Source organism: Falco rusticolus, chromosome 4 (assembly GCF_015220075.1).
Source record: "Falco rusticolus isolate bFalRus1 chromosome 4, bFalRus1.pri, whole genome shotgun sequence".
NCBI classification, from domain to species: Eukaryota; Metazoa; Chordata; class Aves; order Falconiformes; family Falconidae; genus Falco; species Falco rusticolus.
The window spans coordinates 16,333,460-16,360,269 of record NC_051190.1 but is presented as its reverse complement, the minus strand read 5'-3'; the positions used below and the strand labels follow the sequence as shown (position 1 = coordinate 16,360,269).

The following is a 26,810-nucleotide window of genomic DNA, read 5'->3' as shown; positions in this document are numbered from 1 at the left end:
GATAAAGGTGAGAAGTAATCATTAAACTTTTCATGTTCTTTCATCTATCTCCCTTTTTCAGCTGACTTGTTTGTTGGAGTGCTTCACTCTCCTGATTCCTACTGATGAGGGAGGAAATCACTGGGTTTGACATTTTCTGAATAGGAAGAGCCAATGCAGGGAAAATGACATCTGTTGAAGCAAATTAGGAGAGAAAGAGGCACACAGATCAATTCTCAAAATTCTCCCCAGATGTCCAGCTCCCCTTGGCACCAGACATTAAAGAAATTCCTATGTTTTCTATCTGCATCTTCATAAACCTAAATCCCTCTGAATATCTGGCACTAAATCATCTACCCATGGTTACAGAAGGAATTTGAAGTATCACAGGGAACAGATCCTTCTTTAGCAACAAAAATAATGTTTAATTGCTGCCCTTTCCATCTCATGTGCCACATCCTAGAGAAGTTGCCACCTTGAACTGGGCATGTTTCAGCTGCAAATTTCTTTGTTGAGGGGAACTCCCAAACTGCCTTGTATCAGGAGTAAGTATATATATAAGTATGTGTAAGTGTGTGTATGTCTATATAAAAATATACTGTGTGTATACAAAATATATTTACAGTACCAGGAAAATAAGAAATGAGAGGTTCTGAGATTCCCAGTTTTCTACCAGAGGAGAATTATGCCTGTTGCTAGTGGCTGATGAAAACATTTGAAATTCAAGTGCTAGGTTGCACTAAACCCCTCCTAAAACTTAAAATGGCAATGGAACACTAGTAAATTCCAAGTAGTTTTTTTCTTTTCTAACATGTTTAATTTTTCCAGTAAATTCCCTCCTGCCAGAAGCTCAGCTGGGACTGCTTACTTAAATTTATTTTACTTAAAACAGGAACTGAGCCTTAAAACCATTATTAATAAACAGTTTATTTTTTACTGTGAGGCAGCCCAAGTAATTAATAAATTATTGTCCATTTAATTAGAGACAGTCACCTTTCCAGCTGTTTCTTTAATCAGCTTAACCTAAAGCCAATAAATTCAATGGGTGCTTTGCCAGTAAGGTCAGGGACTTTGGTGCAGGCACAAGCACTTTCAGGGCTCCTTTCCTTGTCACCCCAGGTGTTACCAGGTCCTGTTGGAGTTCGGTTGCAGAGGCCCTGAGACTTGCTCGAACTTCTGGGGACTCTGCTTCTTCACCAGCAGGTTGTCCAAGGTGGGGGCTGCCATGCCAGGCCAACACAGTGGACTCATCTCTCATCTTGATTTTTTTCTTATTCTCCTTGAATTCAAAAGTCAACCTGTGAGAAACTAAAGTCACCCAGTCCCAGCTATCCTAGAAAAGCCAGCCTGCCATTGACATAGCCAGCAACTTGCTCAGTGACCCTTCCAGCTAACCCATATGCGACATCATCTCCTGTGGAGTGGGATGTTCCAGGCAGCTGGCTGGAGAGAGGAGGCTGTCTCTGACTACTACCCATAGGAAAGACAAAAAAACCAACCTAATTTTCAGTCCTTCCTACAGCTGGCTCTCTGTGAGCCCCCTGACTTCAGGGGTAACTAGATGAGTTCATGGAAAACAATTCTACTGAGGGCAATGAAATACAAAGATATCACTCTGACTCCAGAAATCACCCGTGATGTTTGTTGGAGAGGGTTCAGGAGAAATGAGATGGGAGACAGAAGATAAAGGTAGCTAGAAATGTCTGGATTGGTAAAATTCACCTCAATTTCAGTGACCTGTAAAAGAGGGGAAAGTGGGTTAACCTTTGTTTATAGAGGTGTGCCAAGGATGTGCATTTTAGTTCTCTGCATCTCACCTTTAATTGATTCCTATTCCCAGTCCTCATATGCTCCAGTGGTACCTGTGACGTGACTCAAACTGGGGTGAGGCAGCCTGTGATGTCTGCAGATAGGAGAAACCAAGACGTGTCAATAATGACAGGTAGCTTGGCATCATTCCAAAATAACACAGAATATGACCAGTTGACTCTCCCTCTCTCATCTGCTCTAGCTTCATCAGACCCCTGAAAACTGCCTTAATCCTCAGTGTCCGTGTGTGCAGGGCAGACAGAAAAGGGGTGAAATCCTCATTCTGCCGTGTGTTATTTCAAGCATCTGAGCTTGACCTCATCTCTGCTGACCAAGTAGCTGCACTTTAGTGACTGCATCATCCGCACAGTGACACCACCACTGGTTGGCCATTAGATAACACTTCTTAGAAAGGGAAATTTAATCTGTTGGATTACTTTTCCAAGTAATTGTGTGTATGTGGGGAATATAAACAGGGAAGCTTTGCAAGGGCAGAGTTTGTTTTTGCTTATGACGTCCTTTAAGACAAAGGTTAACAGTCTGCTCAGACAACTCCTTGTAGGGCTAAGGTTCAAAACCGAAAGCAGCAGCCTGGCAGAAGCATGCTGATAGTAGATGTGACCGAGAGCTGTGTGGCAAGCTGGGGGCTATGGTAAACCTGAATCCTTACAAGAATCCATGAGGGCTTGGGTGCTGGCTCTTTTGGGCTAGTTTCTCACTTTCTGAATTCTTAATGCCACTTACTATTGCAGCTGAGTGGTTTGTTTGTTTATTCTTTATGAACCCTCTAAAGGAAAACCTTTTTATGTTGGAGAGAGTTGGAAGGGAGAAGGATGGAGGTAGCAGCTTGGGAAGCCATCCGCAGCCCCTCTCTCCTCAGAGGTAGATGACCTCCAAGCCACTCCATCTGTTTTGTGATTTTTCCCCTGGGCAGCCCTGCCCCTGTTAGAGGCAGGACCACTAACAGAAGTCTGAAGGACTGTGCTGGCACCAGGGATGTGTTTAGCAGAATGGCCCCTTCATGCACTGCATTGAAAACAGAGCTGGTGCCACTTGACCGCATCAGGTCCTGCATTTGTGGATTTAACCTCATTTTCTGCTATAGGCCTCCTGGTATGTAGGAAAGCAAATTCAAGCATGCCACTCTGTTCACTGAGGCAGCAAAATGGGGGGAGAAGGAAATTCCCCTCCTCCTGTAGTTCATGGTGTTCTTCTAAACTATTTATAAATAGGCCTACCGTAGCCAGTGTTTGCATTTGGATGGCTTCGCTGTTCTCATTTTCAAGGCTTCTCTCAGATCTGAAAGTAAAGGTCGGGTTGACTCCCCTTACTGGAAATAAAGAGGGGAAGAAGGATAACCAGTCAACCCTGTGGGCAGGTGGCTCCAGCGCCACAGTTCCCAGGGATGGGAGCAAGTCCTCGTTCACCCATGGTGAGGGCAGAGCTCCAAGCTCACTCTCCTGTCTGCTCCCCTTTAGTTTCCCTGCCCTCTTCATTAGCTGATGATAGCCCTAACTTCCTGCATCCTTTTCGAGAGATGCCCCTGCACATCATCTGGGATCCATGAAATGCAAAGATCTGGTAAGCAGCACAAATCACATGCGTCGAGCCCGCACTTGCCAGAAGCCCTGGATAAGTTTTCAGCTGAGTTTATACTTCACCTTCCTCCACTCTACGGAGGAATAACATATGGCTTCATTTTCTCCAGAAAAACTTGCACCAAAAAACAACAATCTATTTTGTGAAGGATTATTTTTCACTGATTGAGAGGTGTTTGGAGATGACAGGCATCTGATCTCATCTTAAGCCTTAAATTGCAGTAAATCCTGTATTTATTTACTTTTTACTTCAACCAAATAGGACATTATCCTCCCTTTGAGTTAACGCTTTCAGTGCTTGCCTTAGCTGAGTGCCACATGCCAAAGGTATTATTATCTGCCATGGCTGGACAAGGAACCAAGGAACAGCACAGAGCCACCGGTGCGCGTACGGAACACCAAAAACACTAAATAGGATGGCGTGGCTCATAAGACACAGAGAATCAGAACCAGCCTGTTAAGCAGTCTTTAAATTGTGCTACATGTACATAGCAGTTGTTTTGCTTCTGCATGGGACAATTGAAGGACAGGGAAAACCCTGTGAAATAGCCCAGGACACTGTGTTGTGTGGCTGGGGGCAGGAGGCAATGCCTCATCACCCTTCTGATGGTGGCATCCAAAGGCTGGGAGGAAGAAAGGTCGCGGTGGATATTTTCTTCAGGTCATAACCTATATCTGGATGAAGAAAACATGGCTTTGAATAAGGATGTGCAAAAATTCACTTCTGAAATGGAAAACACCTTTTTTCACTTTTTTTGTTTTGTTTGTTTGTTTTGGGTTTTTTTTTTCTTAAATAATCAAGAGCACGTTATCGTCCTGTATTCACAGGACCTGGCTATAGCAGCCCTCTTCAGAATAGAATAACTTTGACTCAAACGGCACGTTTATTTTGGGATGAGTTACTAATAGAGGTTTTGAGGTGTTCTGAATGTGGGGAATGCATGTGGTAGGTTGCTACGTTATGAACCTAAACAAAGACAACTTATAAGACTAAATATTGTTTTATTGCCTATTTAAGACTTTGAGATGAAATGTTTGTATAAAAGGAGGTACATTATCCCAAGACAGTGGGTTTATTTGTGCTATTACCAACATGGTATTACAAAGACCCAAAAGGTCTCAGTAAACTCTCTGCTCTGACTGAGCTATGAATCAAGGCCATGACGAACTTCTCCCAGTAAGTCCCAATCACTGAGACAAGGCACTTGCCTTTGGGGAGGTGTCTTGGACAGCAAGGCTAGAGGTGGTCTGATGAGTAACGGAACTAGATCGTATGTGTTTTCATCAACGCATGGTTTTTTCACCCAGCGATAATGTGTGCAGGTGCAATTTCTTTTAGCACAGAAGCACTAAAATATTAATTGCCCCTGTTCTCCTTGGAAATGTTCAGCTGCTCCTCATTCTGAACATCCCACGGGCCCAGGGGGATGGTTTCTGTGCAGGCAGTAGCTGTTACCCTGGCAAATAAGTGTTCACCCGCTGTTTCGAAATCTAATTTTCTTCCCTTACTTGTGGGAAAAATTGTGTGGCATTCTTGTGACAGAATTCCTTTTCTAGTTATCCTGTGTCTTGCGCTCTCGCAATCTCTGCAATTATCTCTGGCACAGCAATTATTATTGTACCAGCTGTAATTCTTGCAATAGGTGATCCTAATGAAACATTGCTAGGTGTCTTGTGAAATTCCAGCACGGGTGAGTACAGACCCTACCAGACCTTTTATAATGGATTTTGCTAATTTGTTTGGGTATGCACATGAAGGCTTTGATGTGATTTACCTCGCATGCTATAGCAAAGTGAATTGCCAACATTATTTACCTCTGAATTGTGATCTTTTATCTAGAAAACTGCAGTTTATGGCAGGTGTTTAGAGATGAGTTTCTGCACAGTGTTCTTTTTAATTGCTTGGCACCTCAGTTAAAAAAGCAAACTTATAAAACACTATTCATAAGAACTATCTCTGTATTTCAACAACCATTTTAATTATTACAAAACCATTTATTTTAATATATTGTCACTTCAAATGTATTTTTATATGAAATAGATCTATTTCAATTATAGAGACTAGTCACATATATATAAAATCATGGAGACCTTAAAAGTTGAATTTGCTTTCATGTTTCTTCCATTTACATTGATTAAATGTCATACACTAAATAATTCCCATACCCATTAACATATGATTTGCCCAGTAGTAATTACTTTGTCATCCTTACTTCCTCAGGCTATTTTCAACTTTAAGCCACTGTTAATCCATGACCTTACTGCTTTTGTCTCCAGGTCTGAATTATATAAGTATTATGGAACAAGGATTGAAATGAACTACTCTTGGCTTTATTGTACAATTACAGTCAACTGATTGGCTTTTCTATTTCCACTAACTAAAATAATAGAGTAAATTTAATTCCTTTGTGAAAGGATCATAAGAATTATTTGTGTGTGTGTGTGTAGTGTGGCAAAGCCAAATCAGAAATATTTCTAAGGGGAAAGTAAAACTTGAAGCAAATAGCAACTGCCTGCTTTTCTGGGTGTTCACGATTGCTGCCAAGTAGACACAAAAATGACTGAAGCAGGAATGTACCCCGCACTCGGCACTGGCCGCTGCAATGGTAATTGAATAAAATCCACTGAGAGAGGGGAAGAAAAAACCCCCCACAGTATTTTGGTCATGGAGCTGAAATGGAAAAGTAGGTGCCTTTAAAGGACCTTTTTGTAGTGTGTCTCCTCAAACTCTTTCTCCTTCCGTTAGACTACGTAAAAAGCAGAACACCTGTTGAATGTCAGGTTTCCTTTTGGATGCAGGAGTGCAGCATCGCATAGCATGGCCACGTCTCTAACAGGCTGGGCAGGTAGCTACTGCTTCTGTTTCAGGCAAGCTGTCTGATTCTCATTTGAAATGCTATCTCTAAGCTGCTTTTGTTCAATTGCTTGCTTTCATGAAAGGTAATAATCAAAAGGTCAGACTTTTGGAAGAGTTTGGCTCCCTTGTACGATACTGGTTTCCAAGTGACATGTACATAAGGGGTCACATTTTCCAAAGAGAGTACTGCCCCAACATCAGTGCTGTGAGAAATCTGCTTTGCAGCTCCATGGCTGTATTTAGGGGGAAACATTGCTGACAGGCTGAGTCAGTGGCCCAAATTCTCCTCCCTTTATCCATATAACCACATGAAAGCTTGTGCCTCCTATCCACAGAGTGTGCATGAATAATTTGCTTGGCATGGGACTGGAGCTAGCTAGCACAATAACTATGCTTTTGTAGGCTCCATATGTCCCTTGCCTTGGAGCTTTTCAAGTGATACAAAACTCTGGTACTGTGACTAAAATGAGAAAAGCCTGGGCAATGACTTCAGAAGCAACTGGGAGTGACCTAAAGCTCATGAAAGAACTCTTGGCTTCAGCGGTGTTGACCCAAGTCCATGAGACTTAGGAGTTACATCCAGACCCTATGGAGATCCTGGAATGACATCTGTAGAGACTGGGTTTTTAAGCACTGCAAGGGAGTCTTAATTTCCAAACCCTTCAGAAACACCGGACTCGTTAACTGCACTTTTCAAAATATGCTCAAGAAATAAGTGTGCGCAGACATGGCTGATCCCTCTCCTCCTCTATGCGCTGAACATTTTTGGTGTAGGAGAGTTCAGTAACGGAAGTGTAAACCTTTTGTTTACATCTATAAACCAGATAAGGTACAAATTGCTGCAATACAAACTTCCTTGCTCTGGCCCTCCGCTGACCTCAGCTATAAACGACAAGGAGCCTCCTTTCTCACAGCTGCAGGAGACTCCAGTCTCTAGGACAAAGTTGCAATCAGCAAATGTGCTTGCAAAATCTTCTGTGTTAATTATTCCAGCTGCGGTGTTATCCATGCACTGCCCGGAGCCAGGGGGCTCGTGGCTGTGGCACGAGGGCCAGGCGCTGCTGTACCCACATTGCAGGGTACTCCAGACACCACCAGCTGCAGGGTGAGGCTGCTTGCATTTGCAAGTATTTCCCGAAATCAAGAAACAAGCTGCATGCACTTTTACTGAAAGGCTTGGATAGAGAAGTGCACGCTTGTACCCCATTTCAGACTGACAGCAGACATCCGTGTCACTGTATCACACGCTCATGTCTTCTGGAAGCTCTTTGCTGGGTCATAAAAATTGTTTGCAAAATATCTAAGATTCTGCCAAGTAAATACAAGTATAATTAGATTAAAAAGCTACTTGTGAATTGTCTTATTTTTACAGATTTCAATGGATGTGAAAAGAAAAAGATCTGCCAGTAAGATGAGCTGGTTTCTAGGCACGGGAACCCAACTGCTTGGTGACCTGGACAGATGACACATGGCCTGAAGGAAGGACACAAGGAGAGGGCTGGGGCATGAGAAAAGTCTTTGGGAATGGGGCAGGAAAGCGAAAGGGATTTCTGTCCTTGACAGCTGTAATTATAGCTCCATGCACTGAGAGATCTCACCGCACTTTTTGCTAAAAGCTCGCAGACATTGGCAATACTAGTCTGGCTGCACATGCATGCTATTGAGACTATGATGGGGTTTTTTTTAATCAGAATTTGTTAATTAGGGATTTCTACAGCCATGTCTGTTCTGGGTGCTCAGTGTTTGGTGTCGATGTCAGACTGTAGGGCAGTGCAAGGTCAAGCTTTTCAACATCAGCACTGCACTTGCAAAAGGGCAAGGGTGACGATGCCGTTTGTATCTCCGCAGGCAGAACTCAGGTCCCTCTCCCAGGGCAGCTCACCAGAGGGGCACAAAAGCATTGTCTCTGGCCTGGGTCACCCAACGGCAGGTCCCCAGCAGAAGAGACAGACTAGTGCTCAGGTACAGCACTGCTGTAAGTTACCTTGTTCTTACCCTGTCACTGCTGCATGGTCACCACCGGCCTCCCTGGAGATGGCAAGAAATAGCTGTAACAGGGCAGTAGTTCTGTGTTTAAGCAATGCAGAAGCTCCTCTTTTGTTCCTTGCGCTGTGAAGTGGGTTGCAGGAGGGTGGCTTGGGGATATCTGCAAGAGAGGAGGGCTATGGCGATGGTTCTTGATCAGAGCTGTTATGATGCTGCCAAAGCAGCAAAGAGGTGCAGATGCTGGGTCCCTCCTGATGCTCTTGGTAGAAGCATGTCAGATTTGCTGACTCCTGGCCCAAAGGCCTATTTTCTATTCATAGCGGTGTTCAAAAAAACTTCATGCGGTCAATTAGATACTGCTGCTCTAAACTAGATGGTTTTACACGTGTGTAACCAGGGCTACAAAGTCACTGCTGAGAGGGATTAATTAATTCATGGAATTAAACAGACCAAGCATGTGTTTGTTTTAATGAGCCCAGTTACACACCTGTTTGGGGAGGGGGGTGCCCTTTTGGCTCTTGGGGTCTTTGGTTGACCTGTGGGTGCTGGGTGATGCCAGCACAGCTGAGAAGCTCTAACAGGTCTAGGGCACTCGGCCATAGGCCAGCATCTCCCTGTCCTGAAGGGGCACGAACACAAATGTCCACCTTGTTGGTAAATTAAATGACTCAAATTTGGACAGTTCTCTGTTTTGAAAATGGGCTTTGAGTTACAAAGAACCGTGGGCAGGAACCTGCTATGAAAACTGCATAGGGCAACAATGCTGCTGCTGCGTACCAGTGTTCCCTCTCCCTGTAACAAATGCTGCTCTTAGCTGGCTGGCTATCGTGGAGTAACGCATTAACTGAGTGTGATAAGGCAGGGCAGCTCTGATAGCGGCTCCATTTTCAGTCCTGTGTTTGTTCTGCAGTTAGCACAAAGGGGCCTTAGTCCCTTGGTAGGCCCTGTCATGTCAAAACAATGTCAGTTAAGCCAACAAATCCATTCGTGTTACAGTCAATTCCAAGTCATGCTTCCCCCCTTTAAAAATTCTGTATTGAAATATTAGGGATATTGAAAAATTAAGCTGATAAAACATGGTGAGAAAACGTGGTAACAGCTGGCTTACAAACGTAAGCCTGATTCCCATCACCAACATTCAGTAACATATTTGTATTCTAGTGTATAAAAAAAAAGTAGAGGGGCCTGAAAAATATGGCATGTATGTCCCAACATACATGCATCGTAGGAAGGGAAGTACCTCCTTAACAGAGCTGCCGTATCTCCAGGCATCATGTCCATGTGTGTGTCTCCTCAGGTCTGCCGTGCACCTGCAGGTGATGAGTTGCTCTGGCGGGGTTGTGGTTATCAGGAAGGCTCCAATGGTCCAAATCCTCTAAATATCTCTGGGTAACACTTCTGGCTAGGAAAGAAACAGCATGACCTCAGACTGGGTGTATGGGAGCTCTGTTCCTGGTGTCATCAAATTCAGCCCGATACTGTAGGCAATAATGCCATAATCCTTACTGATCACGCTTTGTTTTAGAAGTTGGCTGTATGAAAGCTACATCTAGATTACCAGTAGGTTGCTAGCTAATTCTTTCAGCCATACTGCTTATTCCTACTGGCATCCTTATGGATCCTGTCCCAGCCTATGCCTCCTTGCAGCCAAAAGACAAAGGAAGGCTTAGTTTAAAAGTCTTGGGAATTTTGAGAACTGATCCATGCTTTTATGTGCTTCAAGTTGACAAAATTAGCTGCTTGCTTTGTTGACTGAAAACAGATAAAAAGAAATACCTGCTTGTGCAATGAATAATTCATCAGTGAAAGAAATGCTGCAGGATAGTATTTGGGATGAAAACTGCACAGTCTCCACGAGTCAAGCTGCTACCTCTAAAGTTAAAGGAAAGGATCCCTGCTGGCTGTCTTCTCTTCAGGAAAAAAATGACAGAAAAAGCCCTCCTCTTAACACTGTCTGCATTTGGAAACAGTCTACGTTTTAAGTAATTAAAACTGATGATTCTGACAAACATTCGCCTCCAAAGAAATGGTCTATTGTAAACGTAAACTCTCAAGATCCTTCCAGGCATACCAGCACAACTGTCTCCTAAAAATTCTTCCTAAGCCATCTGGTGCCTTATCTTTGTAGCCAAGCCACAGAATAACTTTAAAAGAGGATTGTTGCTAGCAGGCTTTAGTCTCAGGACTACAGATTCCCTTGGAAGCATCACAGCTAGCTCTGAACCCGTCAGCCAGGCAGTTCTGGCTGTGTGAATGCTCCACTTCTTTCTGTCACGACCCAAAATGTCCAGCTGTGGTTCTTCAGGGGACATGCTTTCTCATGTGGTTTGCAAAGGGAGTGAAGGAGTTACAGGGAGAGGATGGAGATGATGTGTGCTTCCAAAGGGGGATTTACACTCCATTAGTTCTCTCTACCGCCGCCCAGCCTCAGTGGCATGTCACAAATGTGGTTTACGAAGGCTGCAGCCAATTCACATCCTTCATGTAGCTCTCCCCGCACCTGCGAGGGAACACACGAGGGGAACATACACAGCCTTTGCCATCAAAAAAGGTATTTAGTGGGTGAGAAGGCAGGAAGGCATGGAGCAGGGGGTGGCTGATGGAAACAGCTGGGAAGGAGAGGACAACTCTCAGCTTTGCAGATCATCCTGAGTTTTCTCTCCCTTGGCTGTACCCCACTACTTCTGAGCGTGCTCCTCAACATCTAAACTTTGACACTTAAGAAACATTGAATTCTTGCTGTTCAGTGCCCCATTTTGGTTGCAGGAGCGGAGCTTGAAGGTGAGGTTAAGTAAGAAAGCCAAGGCTGCAGGCACCTGACAGCAAAGCGGCGATCCAGGCACAAACGAGAGCGAGGGATCCCGAGTTAGAAGTGCCCAGCTGCCCAGGCAGGGCCACCGCTGTCACGAGAAACGGGCAGGTCAGTGCAGAGTGTGCAGCTGAAAATGGAACTTGCTCACCCAGGACAGAGTTGAGGAGAGACCAAATCCCTTTTTAGATTTTTTTCATGTGTTTATAAGTTGACTTCTCTCCACCTAAGCATCCCTAGTCTGTTCCTTATCAATGCTGCCTTCAGAGGAAACGAGGAAACGGTGCAAGAGCGTAGGAGCAGGTGTAGGAGGAGAGCTCCTTCCTCGGCACATCCTGCACTCAGCGGGTTGCAGACTTGCTTGAAGTTGCATCCACAGCATCACATTTAAGCAGCATCTCTTATTCCTTTAGCATTGGGGGAGCAATCCCACATGGCTGCTGTGGTCTGGTGCACCTTCTGGCTGTAGTGATGATGTGATGCTAGTAGTGATGCCAAGTGATGGAGCTACCATTAGATTATCTTCTCCCTCCCTGTGCCAGTCTGTACCAGCAACCTTGGCTACCTGGGCAGCATTTTAAAATGCTCTGGTTCTTGGTGCTGCACTTTAGGGAGCAGAGCCATTTTTTAAAGTTAGAGAGAAATGGTTTTTTCCCAAGCTGTTGCATCTTGGTATTGGTGTTATATTGTGTTCATCAGGTGGATAATAATGAGCATGATGTGATGCTGTAAAATAGCTCCTGGAAGCGACAGAGGCCCCTATTCTGTGCTTCTCCAAGTTGATGGAAGTTTTATTGATGAATTTTGACAGAAGCTGGATTAGGTTTAAAACATTCCCATGTTTTAACCATTGACAATCTTTTTTTTGATGGGTTTACAATTGGTATAGACTTCCTACCACTATGGAAATACAACGACATCACAAAGACTTCCCCCAGGGAGATGTCTTTCTGCTTTTAGCTGGCTACCTTGACACCCCCAGGGAAATCAAACAGTTTAGGGAAAAAAGAACTTGGTATTTGTAAAGCTGCTTAGCTTTTTTCCTACTCTAATGGATATTTGTATTTTATTATCTCTGGAGCCAATCTACTATTTGGGGAAAGAATGAAAACAACCCTCCTAAAGTAGAGTTTTACAGTTTAATGATCCCTGCACCGAAATATTACATTGTTCACTTAGACTGCATGCAAGCTGGAGTGAGAGAGTGGAACTGATCACAAGGTCAGAGCTCCACGACTCTGTGTCCTTTGCCAAATCGCCCATCTCAGTCTCCTCTTCATAAGGTGATGGTGATACCTCGCAGAACTGCTCTGATAATTAGTTTATATGAATCAAAGTACATGGCTCAAGGGCTAGAGCTTTTTGTACCTGCAGAACTTTCAGCATTCCCAGGTTGCCTTTTGGTGTGGGATTACAGAACATCTGCTCTATTCAGTCCTCCTAGTATTACTGCTAATGTCTTGGCAAAGGCACCTGGAACACAGCATACATGCACGTGTACATTGTATCAAAAATCAAAAGGAGCATATTCAGGTCCTGTTTAATTTATAGCGTGTCAAACAAAAGATAAACCAATATAGTGTTTAGCTTGATGTCTTAATTTGCACAAAAATGGGCAGATGTAGGATTAAGTGTTTCTCAGCTACTTTAAGACGTGCACCAGATTGCAACCTGTAGTAAAAAGGGTAGGGGATGGGATCTATAAATTCCTGCCAGGCCAAAGGAACTGCCAGGCTGCAGTGAGACCCAGAAGTTGGGCTACGCTGAGCACGCATTTTCCACAAAGCAGATAAGAGGCGTAAGCAAAAGGAGCATCATCTGAACTGTCTGTGGCAATGCTGGGAGCAGGGGAGGGGTGAACTGGAACCAACAGTTTTAAGTGGAAAGCCTCAAGGGATCATTACATCCATCCGTGCTGACCTGAAGCAGAAAATCCCACACATTTGCAGCATCTACGTGGGCTTTGCTGTTCCTCCCACCCAGTCCCTAGTTCCTACTCATGTATCTGTTTTCCAGGGTCAAAGTTGTTTCTAAGGCAAACCGAGAGCCAGCTCCCTTGCATGTGAGAAGAGCAATGCAAGAGACTTGTTTGCTTTTCCTCCTTCACCTTCTGTTCCCAAATGGTGGTTCCCCACCCAGGCAAGGAGTAGGGATGATGAGCAGGCAAGGAGCAAGGAGGAGGTTATACTCACATTTCCACTGCACCCAGCTTGTGCCTCTGTGCAGAGGGGTGGCTCCCACAGCACGCAGCTCCTGCTGCATTCCATCGGCTGAGAGGACATTTATGTTGCACGGTCTAACCCAGGACCAAACAGAAGGATGTCTGGGTCTTATTCGCCTGGGTAACATTGGATTAGTCACTTCAATGTGCCCATCTCTGTATTCAGGGGACCAGGCTGGGACTGAGAGTTTAATTCTTCTCTGAAGCATCCTGGCACATCATTTCACATCTCCCTCTGCCACTGGCCTAAAATGGGGACCAGGACATGGGCCCACAGAGGGCAAGCTGTGACAGCAGCACCAGAAGTGCTGTGCTGGTACTGCTGTCAATGGCAGGTACCACTTCCCAGCCCTCTGCAGTCTGAGGAGCAAACCCCAACCAGCCAAGTGTCGCACACCTCGATGGCAGCAGCACGTTACATGGAGCACAGCTCGGGGTAGGAACTGAGAGCCCCACTGAGGAAGCAGGAGCTTAAATGGCTACTGTAGATGAGTTTAAACTGTATATTTAAATCCTTTTAACCAGGATCAAAAAGAGTGGGCTTGGCATGGATAACAAGTTTGAAAATTAAGTATACAGCAAGAACTTGCAAGTCTCAGCCCCTCCAAACAAACCTGAAAGGTTAAAATGATTTAAAAATCCAGCCTTGACACAATTGATGAGAATGTCCTTCAACAAGAAGCCTTTATGTGAGCAGAAGAGCTTCGTAAACTGAGAGAAAGGCAGCACGGAGCAGCATCCTTGCTACCAGCATAGGCAGATGAGCAAGACAGGCCGATGTCCAGCCAGCAAGCAGTCAGCTGTTTGAAGGGAATGAAATCTTTCACTTTCTGACCACACAGATTAGACACGAGGAGAAAATGTTGGCTGTCTTTGGTTATCTTGTGGCATTGAAGAGCAACCATCAAAGGAAAACAGTCTGCCTTCTGGGATAATTGTTGGGCAAGTGAGTGAATGTAGCAGATAAGGGAAGATGACGCTTACTCAGAGAGGCCGGGCAGCAAAAAGCGAAGATTAGTGACTGGGGATTGCCCTCACCTATGGGGGAAAAGGAAATTGTAACAAGGGTGAAAAGCAATGCAAAAACCTCAGGAAGTTTGGGTTTCTTGAGTGCATTCTTGCGGCAGCATGCACTGCCTTAAATTTTCTACTGAAGTTTTGCTGTTGCGATCAAGTTCTCATTTTGTAGTTTATAGAAAGAGGCATTTGCAGCTCAACTTTTGCAGTATTTATGTAGGCAAAATTCCCAGTGTTTTACAGGGATTTTTTTCATGCATAGGTATGGGCTCTTAGGGGTTACTTTTGACTGGGTGAGGACTTAAGAGTCTGCACAATTACCATACCCTAAGTATTAATAGATCCTTCCTAACAGGAAAGCTATTTGAATTTAAGATTGTAGCTTAGTTTCTCTCAACTCCGCAAAATCTATTTAGTTATGTGACAGCTTTCCTTCTGCACTTCCTAATCTCCAGCTGTAAAGATTCAAAACGCCCCACAAAATATAACTCTTACATCAATGGAAACGGCATTGAAAGTAAGTCATGCCATGCTCCTAGAATGTGTTTAGTGCCATTGCAAAGCCAGGATTTGGTCCTGGGAGCACTTCAGCCCATTCCCAACTCTGCCCCATAATTGAGACCTAATTAGCTCCTCCATGGGCCAGCTCCCCTCTTCTGAAAGATGGAAGGGTTTTCTTTCTTGCCTGCCCTCGTGTCTGTATGTGCCGAGGCTTCAGATCAGTGAGTGAGCCCATGAGGATGCTCCTCTGCAAGTCACCCCGTTCAGCTCAGTGCCAAAAAGAAGGGTCCTATCCACCCCAGGCACAGCTATGTGCTGCCACTTCTCACCCCATGCCAGCTCCTCAGCTCCTTTGAACCTCACCCCAGAGCCAAATTAACGGGTTACCTTGTAGAAAACTAGGGAAAACCCCCAAAGCTTTGATAGGTTTTCCTGTGTCAGTGAGCTGAACAGAAGCAAGGCAGCTCCTGCCAGCGTGGGATCTGGCGCAAAGGGATGCCGAGGCTGGGAGCAGTGGGATGCAGGACACTCGTGAAATGGGGATGGCAGCTGTTCTGGGGCACTCTGCAATCCAGATAAAACAGCAGCAGACCTGTTTCCCCAACACCATCCTGGTCTGAGGACGAGGAAAGGAGCGAAGGCTGCATCCCTCTCCCCCAGGACACTGGCAGGACTAGTTCCACGTAAGCCTTCTCCCCTCCCTTCTGACTCAGCTCTAATGCTATGCTCAGCTTTTCACTCTCTCCTTCCTCAGGCAACTCGGTTCACTTTTCTTCAACTCCCCCTCTGCTGACTGGCAGCTCGATATCGCTCAACACACCCACCTGGCCACGCTGGCTCGCCCCGGCACTCCCGGGGTACGTGTCTGCGCCCACCTGAGCACAGGACACGGCCTCCCCCTCCCCTGCCACGACTTCTGGGGCCATATCCCCCACTCGAGCACCCTGTATCCTTCTCCCTGTGAAGTCTGAAAGTTTTGGGGCACACGTGGAACTTGTGGGAAGGTGCTGGAAGGCTGTCAGGGGTTCGGTGATGTACAGGGTGCTCCTGCTGGCCTCGTGGAGCAGGACTGCAGCTCAGGGAGCAGATAGTACTCCTGCTACAAGTTAAGTAATTTATTTGACGATGAGACGGAGAAAGCCTGAAGAAAAGAATCGGAGTGATAAAATGCCTGGAGGGAAGCCCGGGTGCTATGTAATGATGTTACAAGATTCTCTTTTTTTGTTCATCCAGCAGCCCGAGGACCTCAGTGGCTTTTCCAACTCAATCAGGACACAATCCAGTGTGGGACAGGTGGGGATGCCACACTTTTCTTGCCAAGCCACGAAAGGCCACGCAAGCCAGGGGTTTGCACATTGAAGTTATTTCAGTGTAGTTTGGTCTTGTATCTCTTCTGAGGTTTTCTTTCTTAAATAGTGTGCATGAGCAAGCAATTAACAGAAAATGTGACTGAGCAGGCCCTTTGCATCATGAAAAGCAAATCTGGTCCAGGTTCACCCATGAACAGGTGAGTGCATGGAGATATAACCATGTTTGGCCATTGGGAAGAGCTGCTGCTGGCAGGAGAAGACACGTGTACCAGAACGGGCACGCCACTGCTCCTACACACCCATGGTGCGAGCAGGGAGACACCTCTGCTCCCCAGGGCTGGGGGACCATCAGGCAGGTGTGGCTGTGCCCGTGCCAGCCCTAAGGCTGGACACAAGGAGACCCAACACCACTGTCAGAGCTGACTGCACGCGAAGTGACTCACACCTGGAAGCATCCCAGCTTTGTCAAGCCCCCAAAGCCAATATAGGTGAGTTATCTTATTGTACGCATCCCAGACTTAAATTAAACATGGTTTATAGGCGTGGGCCCAACGCCATGCTGGGAGGTTATGTGCCATGACGCCTTGCCCTAAAGGTGTGCTGACTTGGGTCTCCACAAATGTGGAGATTCCTAAACCGTGCTCTACTGCACAAAGCTGCTGCCAAGAGCCTGCCCCGGCTTCGCAGGTGATGCTTTGCTGACTTTATGTTCACTGTACAAAACTGATAATTCACTCCTAATAGTTGAGGTTTGTAGGGCTTCACCAGTTAGTCTAGAAGAGCCAGGAGGTGCTGTTTTGCCCAGAAGTGGATTGTGGTTTGTTTTTTTTTTTTAAGCTTTCCCTTTCTGTAGCAAATACTGGTATTTCTGTTCCTTGTCCCAGAATGAAGTGCAGAACTTTGAAATTCTCTATAGAAATGCAAATCTGAACTTCCAACCATTGATCTTCTTTTGCCTTGCCTACAAGCTTTAAATTTCATCGCACCTTTTCCCCTATTTTGAAAAAAGAAAAGAAAAACCACCAAAATTTGGGGGTTTGGCTTGAGGAAGGGTAGAAGATACTGCTTGATTACATGTAGCTCTAAAGGATGTCTTAGATTTTCATAGAAAACTTCCAAACTGTAAACCAAAATAAACTCAGATAAGGAAATAATCTGTCCCTTCCCTCAGGGTGCCTGAAAACTGCACAACAGAAAACTAACCCTGAAAAAAAGTTGCTTTAAGCACCTCTTATCTGACAAACGCAGAAGAAAACTGCTACCCAAAGTGTCACACGGGGGATTCTTCGATTGCTGGTACACTTCTTCGAGCTGTCTTTAAAGAAAAGGAAAAGGGGGAAAACATCAATTACGTAAGAAACCTCGGCTGTCCCCCCGGTGAGTGACAAAGTGGCTGGTCCCCCCGGTGCTGGCGGGGCCACTCTGCATTTCGAAAATCCCTTGCAAGGAGCCGGCGGGAGCGGCCGCCACCCCCCCCCCTCCCCCCACCCCCCGTCCAGCCGCAGCAGTTTTTCGAGCCGAAAACCTGCGATTCCGGTGCTCCTCGTCGAATGAAAGAAAGTGACAAGGGGGAAGGCGTGGGGGAAGAGGGGGTAGGAAGGGCTGTCCCTGTTCTAACAGGGCGGGATCTTTTCTCCTGCTTGATCTATGGAGCCCGCCCCCTTAAATTGGCTCCCGGGAGCGCCCCGTCCACCAGCCCGACGGGGGGAGAGGCGGAAAGCGAGGGAGAGCAGGCAGGCGGCCGGGCGGCCGGCTCCCCCATCCCGGCCCGTCGGTCCCGGCCCGTCCGCCCCCGCGGACCATGCGCGGCCCCCGGCGCCCCGCGCCCCGCCGGCCCGCCCGCCCCTAACGCCGCCCGGCTCCAGCGCCTTCCCCCGGCAGCGCACCGGGGGGCGGGGAGGGGGAGAAAGGGGGCGAAAAAAAAAGGGAAAAAAAAAAAAAAAAAGAAGGTGGGGGGGCGGGTGGGAAGGGAGGAAAAAAGGAGGCGAGGAAGAGCCCGAGGAAGGCGGGGGAAGGCTGCTCTCCTCTGAGGACAGCGCGCAGCACCATGCAGCTGGCGCCGCTGGCGCTGGCACTCACCACGCTCTTCATCGACGGCTTGAGGACGGGAGCGAGGAGGCAGAAGCTGCACCCCAGGCAAGGTAAGGGGGTGCTCGGGGAGGGGTGGGGAGCCGGGGGGTGGTGCTGTGCTGCCGCCCCTCGGGGGTAGGGGGCTCGGCCTCCTGGCTCAGGGGCATGTGCCTCTCTTCCCTTGCAGCCAAGCTGCTGGAGAAGCTGAGCGAGTACGAGATCGTGACTCCTACCCGGGTGAATGAGTTTGGCGAGCCCTTCCCCACCGATGTCCACTTCAGGCGGCGGCGGCGGAGCACCAGCGCTGCCCCCGACGCCTGGACGGCCGCCGCCGCCGCCTCCCCCAAGGCGCACTACAGGCTCTCCGCCTTCGGGCAGCAGTTCCTCTTCAACCTGACGGCCAGCTCGGCCTTCATCGCCCCGCTCTTCACCGTCAGCCTCCTGGGAGAGCCCGCCGCCGACCAGCGGCGCCTCTACGCCGAGGCGGCGGACGCCGACGTGAAACACTGCTTCTACCGGGGGCACGTCAACGCCCGCCCGCGGCACACCGCCGTTATCAGCCTCTGCTCCGGGATGGTGAGCGCCCCGGCCCGCTCCCGGCCCCGGCCCCGGCTCCGGCGGGCGCCCAGCGGCGGCGCGCCGGGGCGGAAGCGGGAGGAGGAGGAGGAGGAGCAGCAGGGCGAGAGGGGTGGGCACAGCGATGGGGAGGGTCCCTTCCCGCCCCCGGGATGGGGCTGGCGGCTGCCGCTGGCCGCGCCCGGGGGTTTCTCCCACCCCACTTTTATTATCCCGTCGGGTTCTGGCACTGGGGTGAGCCCCTCCTGCTCCTGCGGGTTTTGGGGGGAAAAAGTGCCACCCAGCGGCACCCTGGGAGGGGTCGGCGGGCACGGACCCCCTCCTGCCCCGGGGGGCCGCCGAGGGCTGCAGAGGGGTGACTGGGGGCTGCCCGGCAGCGCTGGCCCCAGAGCCGCCCAGCACCCCGGGGCGGGGGCATGGCCCGAGGAGGAATGAGAGCAGGCGCCCTGCCAGCCCCTCTTGCCATCCTGGTACCCTTCTGTGCAGGGAGATGCTGGCAAAGGGACAAGCAGAAGCTCCTGGCAGGGCTGGCCCGTCCAGCACCCCGGGGTGCCTGTCCCAGGTGCCCCCCGGCAGGTCTTTGCTGGCCCTTCTGCTCCGGGAGCTCCCCTGGGGGTGCACGTTCACCCAGGCTAGTGCAGCTGCGTGTAGCTGGGCAGGCCTCCCTCCTGCTTCCTGGTCATGCATCCTAGTCTAGGACAGTTGCAGGATAGTTTTTGTCTTGGACGTCTTCTATTTACCCGCCAAATTCCCTACGTGCACGGTCACATGCGACTGGGAGTGTTGGTGTCTTCTCATAAGCAGGGTTGTTGCTGACTGGGCACCTCCCCCTGGTTCTCACATGTGGGTTTCAAGCCCATCCCAGGGAGAGCTGCGGTATGAAAACTGGCACAGTGGGGTGGCGTTGCACCGAGGCCTCTAGCACCATCTCCCCACGAGCAGGGCAGCTTGGTAAACGCCACCGGCATAGGGACAGAGTGTGGCAGGTGTGCCCCCTCTCGTGCTCCCTGCCTACAGATTAGTAATTTGCTTTCCGTAAGTTCCAGTGGGATGGCTGCAGGGAGCAGCGCAGCCCGGTGCGGGTGCAAGTGGAGTGATGGGCGCTGGAGCTGCAGCTGTGCCTTTGCAGGGGTCGCTGCAGAACGGGGCACTGGCGTATCTCCCTCCTCAACTGCTGGCGTTGTTGGGTAGTCCTGCTTGGGTTGTTGTTGCCCAAAGCTGACTGCCTGTTCCTTTCTGGTCCCTCTCAGCTAGGCACATTCAAGTCTGATGATGGGGACTATTTTGTAGAGCCACTGCTATCACTCGAAGAACAGGAGTACGAAGAAGAGCATAATAAACCACATCTAGTCTACCGACACCGCACGCCTCCAACCAACTCTTCAGGGGACAGGCAGACTTGCGATACTCCAGGTACTCGTTTCGTTACTGCCCTTGATAACTCGGCACTTATGAAAGGGAACTAATTTGCAGTAAAAAGCCAGTAGGTCTGCGTGGGGCAGAAAGGATGTGGAGTTGAGGAACCCCTCTAGAAATGGTGCCGCATGCGCTAGGACCGGGCTCACGGTGGTACTGCTGTACCGGAGAGACGTGGTGCGCCTGTGCTTTCTAGTAATCAGTTATAAGGAAGTTGTGGTTAGGAAAGACGTTGCGGTTTCAATTTCATTCTGGCTGTAAGGCTGGCAAGAGATCCGTTGGGCTGTCTTGCCTTAAAAATCCCACGAGCCTTTAAACTTGCCTTCTGTCTTCTCCTACATGTAATTCCTAACTATCCTAATCTGATTTTCACTCTGTCTGAAATTCTGTGTCTGTCCTTTAAATGACATCCTTCTGCCTTGGTCTTGCTGTGCTCCTGGTTTTCCCTCCCTAAATCTGGTTGTGAGTCGCAATGTCCTATTTCTTTCTAGCGGAAGTGAGAAGGTCCTAACGTCAACCCTGATGGTTTTTCCCTTATTAATCACTTTTCCGTGGCTCATTTTCAAAGGCTTTTTTTCTCCTTGTGGCCCTTCCTCCACCAGCACCATCTCCCTGACCTCCTCGCTTCCTCTTTCTAGTCTTTGCACATATGAAAGAGCACAAGCCTTTTCATCTCCCCTTCACGTGCCTTGGTGAGCAACAGCCATGCTCCTACTGTCCCTATTATCTGCAGTGGCCTCCTGCTGCTCTTTGCTTCGTTGACTTCCTGATTTTCACAACTAATCCTCTCCTTTGGCAGCAAACGCTTAAGTTCTCTCTGAAGAAGCTTATTCCTTTGGTCTCCTGTTTCACTTGCTGTTTTTCCATCCTCCTTTGGCCTGCAGCTAGACCTACAGGAGCTAGCAGAGTAGACCTTGACTGGCTTTCCTTGCATGGGCTGCAGGCTGCTCATGTGCTACAAAGTAGGTGGAGTTGCTCAGGGAGTAAAGGTACCACTGGAGGAGAAGTGTGGTGCCAAACTTAGACTTCATTTAGCACGTGTGACTTGTTTGGCACCTGTGACTGTGGATCGCGGTCGTGCTGTCCAGCTTGTGCTAAGTCAGAAGATGCTCTGGTGCTCTGTGACCAGCCAGAGCTGATGCACTAGCAACATGTGTTTCTTCTAGAAGATGTGTGGATACGTGTCTACATGCAAGCATACGTGCTGGGGGACAGTGGTACCTCTCACAAGGCTGTTGTTGTTTGTTCTTCCAAGGGTTGCTGCTGGACTATGCCATTCTGGTTTCTCTCTTCCAGCTGTTTCTGCTCCCTTCTTTGAGATCAGATGCAGGAGACTCAGAACAGTTGGAAAGAAACACGGAATCTGGCACATTGCATCAGTAGCCCTTGGAGGAACGGAGCAGCAGATCACAGGACTCATTGAATCAAAGGTAGCTGGGAGGGCTCTGACTTTCGCTGTGGACTTTACTTTGTGCTGTAATAACGGTCTACTGTATTTCATCCCACTGTTCCATGCCTCCCGTTTAGGGTATTATTCTTCTGGATCATGATTCGCAAGAATAGTACTCCATCCATGATATTACCTACGTGGTATCCATCTCTTTCTCTCTTTTTCCAATATGCTTTGCCTCTTGCTTGTCTTTGTTTCCTTGCACTTCTCAGTTGCTTTGTGTAGAGGAGGGAGGAAGTCTCGCCTCTCAAATACAGGGTTAAGGGTTCCAGATAGGCGTGACAATTTTACTGGTCCTCCTGTCTTCTTCCCCTCCATCTCTTCCTCTCCCTTTTGACGTTGTCCAGGTTTTTGAAAGGGAAGGATGCTTTGGTCACATGTGTGTGGTGAACAAGTCTTAGCCACTTTGTTTAAGGAGCAAGTGCAGGGCAGCTTGGGCAATGCTGACCTTTGGTGTTCCCCTTGGGGTTACATCTGGTGGAGAGAAGGTCTCTCATGTCTTTGGAACAGAGGGGAAAATACAAAATCTAGCAGTGCTTACTGTTTTGCTCAGGGTGCATCTGTCACTCCTGCTGGAGAAGAATGTTTTCATGAGAGTTTGGGAGTTTGTTATAGCTGTAGGGTGTTGTGTAAATCCAGTCCTTTGTCAGAATAACGTGTGAAAAGGTGCGTTCGCATTGCCAGCTTCTGGCAGGGAGTGAAATTTGCTCAGAGGAAATTCGCGTGAGGGAAATCTGAGGTACCCACCCTGCAGTGAGCAGGGGAGCCCATGTTGCCAGGCAGTGGTGCTATTAAGAATGGATTTCTGATAGCAGTCTTCCTGGAAATTATTATTAAGCAACACACTGGTGTGCCCGTGCCATGATGATGTAATTACAGACTTCTCGCAGTATCCAGGAAAAGTTTCCCTCACGAGCTGACTGACAGATTGAGTAAAAGCTTTCATTTCTAGTGGTCTCCCTGGTGTTACTTTTACTTTCTGACCTCCTCTGGTCAGCTTAGAAAAGCAGGTATTTGATTTTCTGAAGTTTTAATTAGCAGTTTCTGATAACAGTTTTAGGTCCTCTGACATATGAGATACTCTGCAGATGTTCTGAAAAAAGATCTTTCTCTTCTGAATGCTGACGGATATCAAATGCAAACCGTGCTCTGCACATGAACTTTCATAGCACTGCGCCGGGGTCTCCTGGCAATGCACTTCAGCCGTCTGGCGTATAGCTCAACTGCCACAATAAAAACTTTTGACGAAGTTTTCCTTGGGGTAATAGTTAATGTAGTTTCAGTCATAGGAAATGGTGCAATTTCTCCTCCTTCCCTTCTTTTCGTTAGTACCGTGAATCAATTTGTCATCTGGTCAAGGATCTGGCAGAGTAATTAGTTGTGTTTCACTGAATAGCCCTGACGGGATGAAGACTTGGCCAGGCTGACAGCATGATGTCACTAGGTGCAGCACCGCTACCACCCATCGCTTCAGGATAGCGAGCTCTTCCGATCCAAATTATTAAATATCCGCTTTTTTGAGGTGGAGGAGGAAGAGGAAAGAAATTCTGATCCTAAAAAAAGAAAAAAAGGAAGTGGCTCATTGCAAAGCTGGAGAGTGGAGCTTTCCTGCGCCCCACGGGGGAACAATCTGACTCCAATGATAAAAGGCGCGTAGCTGCATCCTGCGGCACCGCGGGGAGCTGTGCCTGCCGTGATGGCTGGATTCAGGAGGCCGGCAGCAGGTCTCTGACCACCCCACCACCCCCAGGTCCAGTCTGACATCCCGCTAGGAACAGACTGGCGAGCCCTACCCACCAGTTTCCATGTGAACCCACAGAGGTTTGGTCTTGCAGAGAGATGTCCAGCTCCACACGCCAGCAGGGCACTGCCTCTGGTTGTCACCTAAATAAAGCATTTCAGCCACCTCTTGCTCTGCATCTTGTGTTCCTTTCTGCTGCCTCTCCTTTCTCTCACCTTTCCCACTTTTGTCGCTGATATGTTTATACGTATATTTTGGTTGTTGGTTTCTCTGGGGTTCTTTCAGTTTTCTTGGATTTTGTCGTAGGTTTAGCTTTTTACTGAATCTTGCCCAATCCTTCTGCCTGCTGGCCACCCCTCGTTCTGAGACAGATGTGGCCTCCACCTGCCTGGGGGCACCGAGCCACAGTTGCCCTGTGTCCATGGGTATAAATGCAAAAGTTGGGCTTTCTCGTCTCCCTGCTTCTGCTGCATGCTCAGCTATTTCATTGCTCCAAACTTTGCAAATTCCTTGCGGCGTTTGCTGTGACCCTGGTGCAGGACTCCTGAATGAACTCTTTTGGGCAGCTCCTTCTTTGTTCCCACTGCGTTCAGTTTGCTGCTCTCCTGATCTGTGCTTTCCGTTTCCTTCCCAGCTTCGTTAGTGAAAAGCCTCCCTGTTTTTGCCTCATTTTTCATAATTCTTTTGTATTCAAGACCCACCTGTGGCTGAGCTGAATAAATCAAGGACTGAACATATAGCGAGGGCTAGCTGTTCCCATGGCTTGTTGCTGGCCAGCTGTGCACGTCCTGAGGCTGGTGTGTTAGACCTGAGCTCTGGGGCTGCGTGTGAGGATCTTACAGTCCTGGCTCCTTAATGAGAGTGCTTAAAGCGGGAATATCCACCACGGGCAAAATTCCTCATGCAGAAGCAGCAATAACACTCTGATGGTGCCAAACTAGTAGGAAGATGATTAGAGCTTTTTCCTAGTCCTGGAGGAGAGCCAAAGGGGCTGTAGCCAGCAAAGAGGCCTTCCAACAATTCACACTGAGGTGGTGAGATCTTGGAAGCAAGCTCAGATGAGTGCAGGACGGAGCAGATCTTACCTGCACAGAGCCGGCTGTGCCCGCACCTGCTGCTGGCAGAGGTGGGGAAGCCTGGTGATTCAGCTGCCGAGGTCGCTTTCCAAAACACACCAAGCGTTACCAGCATAGGCGGCTGCTGGGCACAGCCTGGATGGAGGCTTAGCATGTCCCAGTACTTGCCAGAAATGGATGCAAAAGGGTCTCAAATTTGCAACTGACTATTCAGTTGTGAGGTGTTGAAGCGGTTTGACTGCTCAGGAGGCAGCACATGCGTGGCCAGGCACAGCAGCTCCACAAGGGCAAGACCTATGTAATGTGTAATGTACTCATCTGGGTGAGGAGGAGAGAAGCTGTAAGGTGTGTTGAGAAGGCTGCGATCAAAAGCACAAGACAGATTGTCAGTGTGGACCAAGTCTTGCTGCTGAGCTAGCGCGACACAGACATAATCAGTAATATGTCACTGATTTTTCAGCTGCGTTAATGAGTAATTTGTAATAGATGACCTTTTCATGGTAACCTTAAAAACCCTTCCCACTGAACGTGATACTGAGAAGCCACCAGAGCAGAGGAGCACTACCCTGCGTCTTGAGCAAGTAAATGCCTGGTGCTGCCAGGTTGATGATTGTGATCCTGTTTCTGTGTGAGAATTAACACCAGCCTGCTCAGCCCCTACAGATGGTTGTCATGGCTCTCCCAGTGCCACCCAGCTGTGTGGGAAGTCATTGGTGAACCCATGGCACAACCAGGAGATGGCTCTGCCAGTGTGTTCCCACGTGCTTGGGAAAGGGTGGGCAGGTTGAGGTTGCCAGGCTGTGGGTTTGTTAATCGGTTATCAGTGTTGTGACTGGGGAGGTGCCCTGGGGGAGGATGTGTTGGGGGTCCAGCACCATGGCTAAAGCCTGGCTTTGGCCTTGTCCATGTAATGTGGTCTCTCGTTGGCGCAGGTAGATGATGTCTCGCTCCTGCCTGAGCTGTGGTTTGAGGTGTATAGCCAGTGTTAGAACTGGCAGTGGTGGGGAACAGGGCCAAACGGGCCAGAGGTGGGAATCTCATACTCATCCTACAGACCATTTGTATGTGTTAGATTCTTACTTTATAACAGTTTTGAGGCAGAAATTTTGAATGCTTTTTCCACAAGACTTGGTGCTTGTACCCTTGTGAGTGAAGTCCTGGATGCTTTGCAGTCAAGCTGTTGGTCTAGAGCTCTTTTGTATTTTTTGTTTCTTTTGGACTGTTCATCTTGCTTCCAACTGTGACTTTATTTTGGTTTTCAGCTCCTTCATCTAGCAGAACTTCACGTTCTAGATGTCTTGTTTCCAGGCAGGTCTTCAGGCAACTTCTGTACTGCTGGGTCTCACGTAACCGTGGGGCTGCAGATCAGGAGGGAGGTTTTCCTAAGCCTTTGCTTCCAGGTTGAGCAATCCTCGAGCTCTTTCAAAGGCCTGTTTAAGCTGTCAGCTTTGCTTCTGGCCTCAGGGTAAAACATTGACATCGTTCTTTCTCTCAGAAAAGTTTCTCATCTTAAGGAAGTGAATTGTAATTATAGTCAGATAGTAATTATTTCAGGTTTCCTTCCCTCCCAAAACCAGCAAATGAGAGAGTCACGTCACAAGTCCCATATGCTAATGTAATTAATTCTATTTCTGGCTTTCTGTTGAGGTAATAGGGCAGTTACAGCCAACTAGTACTTGGTCAAATGGGCCTGGGATGTCAAACACAAGCTTTTCCCATAATGAGTCAGGAAAGGGATCAGGCTGTAATGTTTCTGCTATCTTTCTGTGGTGTTTAGCAAGTGAAACAAGGTATTAGATTGACTTCAGTGAAAACATTTGATTGCAGCTAATTATGCAGATCCCATTGCTGTGGTTTTGTTCTAAAATTTCTCAATGTGAGCTATAAGCAGGTGCACACCTTTTGTTGTTGTTACTCTTAGTATTGAAAATGTATTGAGCATCCAGCTGGCATGGTAGAAGCCCAAGATGGTGACTAAACAGATTATTATTGGTTGGTTATTGTTTTGCAACTTAAACATGGATTATTCTCCTGGAATCAAAATGGGCATACTTGTAAAAAGTAGCTGCAAAATTGCATCATCTGTGTGAACATCTGCTGAAGAAGGGCAGGTGGGAGAAGCTGAGAGGTATCACTTTGGTACTTTCCATCTGTACCCTGTGGCAGATACTAGTGAAAATAAACAGGCAGATTATTCTGTGAGTTCTCTTCCCACGTGCCTGTATTGTCATTACCAGCATCCCTGTGGCCAGTCGCTAGGGAAAGTCTTTCTTTCTAATGGGATGTTTTCCCTCATCTTTTACCGAGTGTCAGTACAAAGTTGTGGTGATCTCAGTGGTGTTCTCATCATTATGGCACCTCATAGGTATCACTAGGCTTGAGCGCGGACAACGT

At 47.9% G+C, this 26,810-nt stretch overlaps 1 protein-coding gene and 1 long non-coding RNA gene across 15 annotated transcripts in view; one reads left to right on the top strand and one right to left on the bottom strand.

Annotated features, from left to right (window-relative positions):
- Positions 1-1,695: 1,695 nt before the first annotated feature.
- Positions 1,696-18,505, bottom strand: LOC119146086. Of its 8 annotated transcripts, XR_005103631.1 has the most exons (8): positions 18,391-18,496; positions 17,316-17,402; positions 13,231-13,376; positions 12,407-12,511; positions 9,470-9,631; positions 8,239-8,389; positions 1,797-1,882; positions 1,696-1,716 (listed from the first exon to the last, which is right to left on the bottom strand). It is a non-coding gene; the product is annotated as an uncharacterized LOC119146086 (long non-coding RNA). The 8 variants fall into 8 exon arrangements; XR_005103634.1 differs by lacking the exon at positions 13,231-13,376; XR_005103629.1 differs by lacking the exons at positions 12,407-12,511; positions 13,231-13,376 and having other exon boundaries at positions 17,316-17,398; positions 18,391-18,505.
- ADAMTS9 (ADAM metallopeptidase with thrombospondin type 1 motif 9) overlaps positions 18,037-26,810 on the top strand; it is an 86,180-nt gene continuing 77,406 nt past the window's right edge. For 6 of the 7 annotated variants that reach the window (XR_005103628.1, XM_037383190.1, XM_037383192.1 and 3 more), the window contains exons 1-3: positions 18,045-18,228; positions 18,345-18,733; positions 19,984-20,146. Coding sequence is in view for 6 of the 7 variants with exons in the window: in XM_037383190.1 (XP_037239087.1) it covers positions 18,135-18,228; positions 18,345-18,733; positions 19,984-20,146 (646 nt within the window). In the remaining variant the exon portion in view is untranslated. Of the gene's footprint in view, positions 18,229-18,344; positions 18,734-19,983; positions 20,147-26,810 lie in introns of all 7 variants that reach the window. The other variant, XM_037383189.1, reaches the window with a different exon arrangement.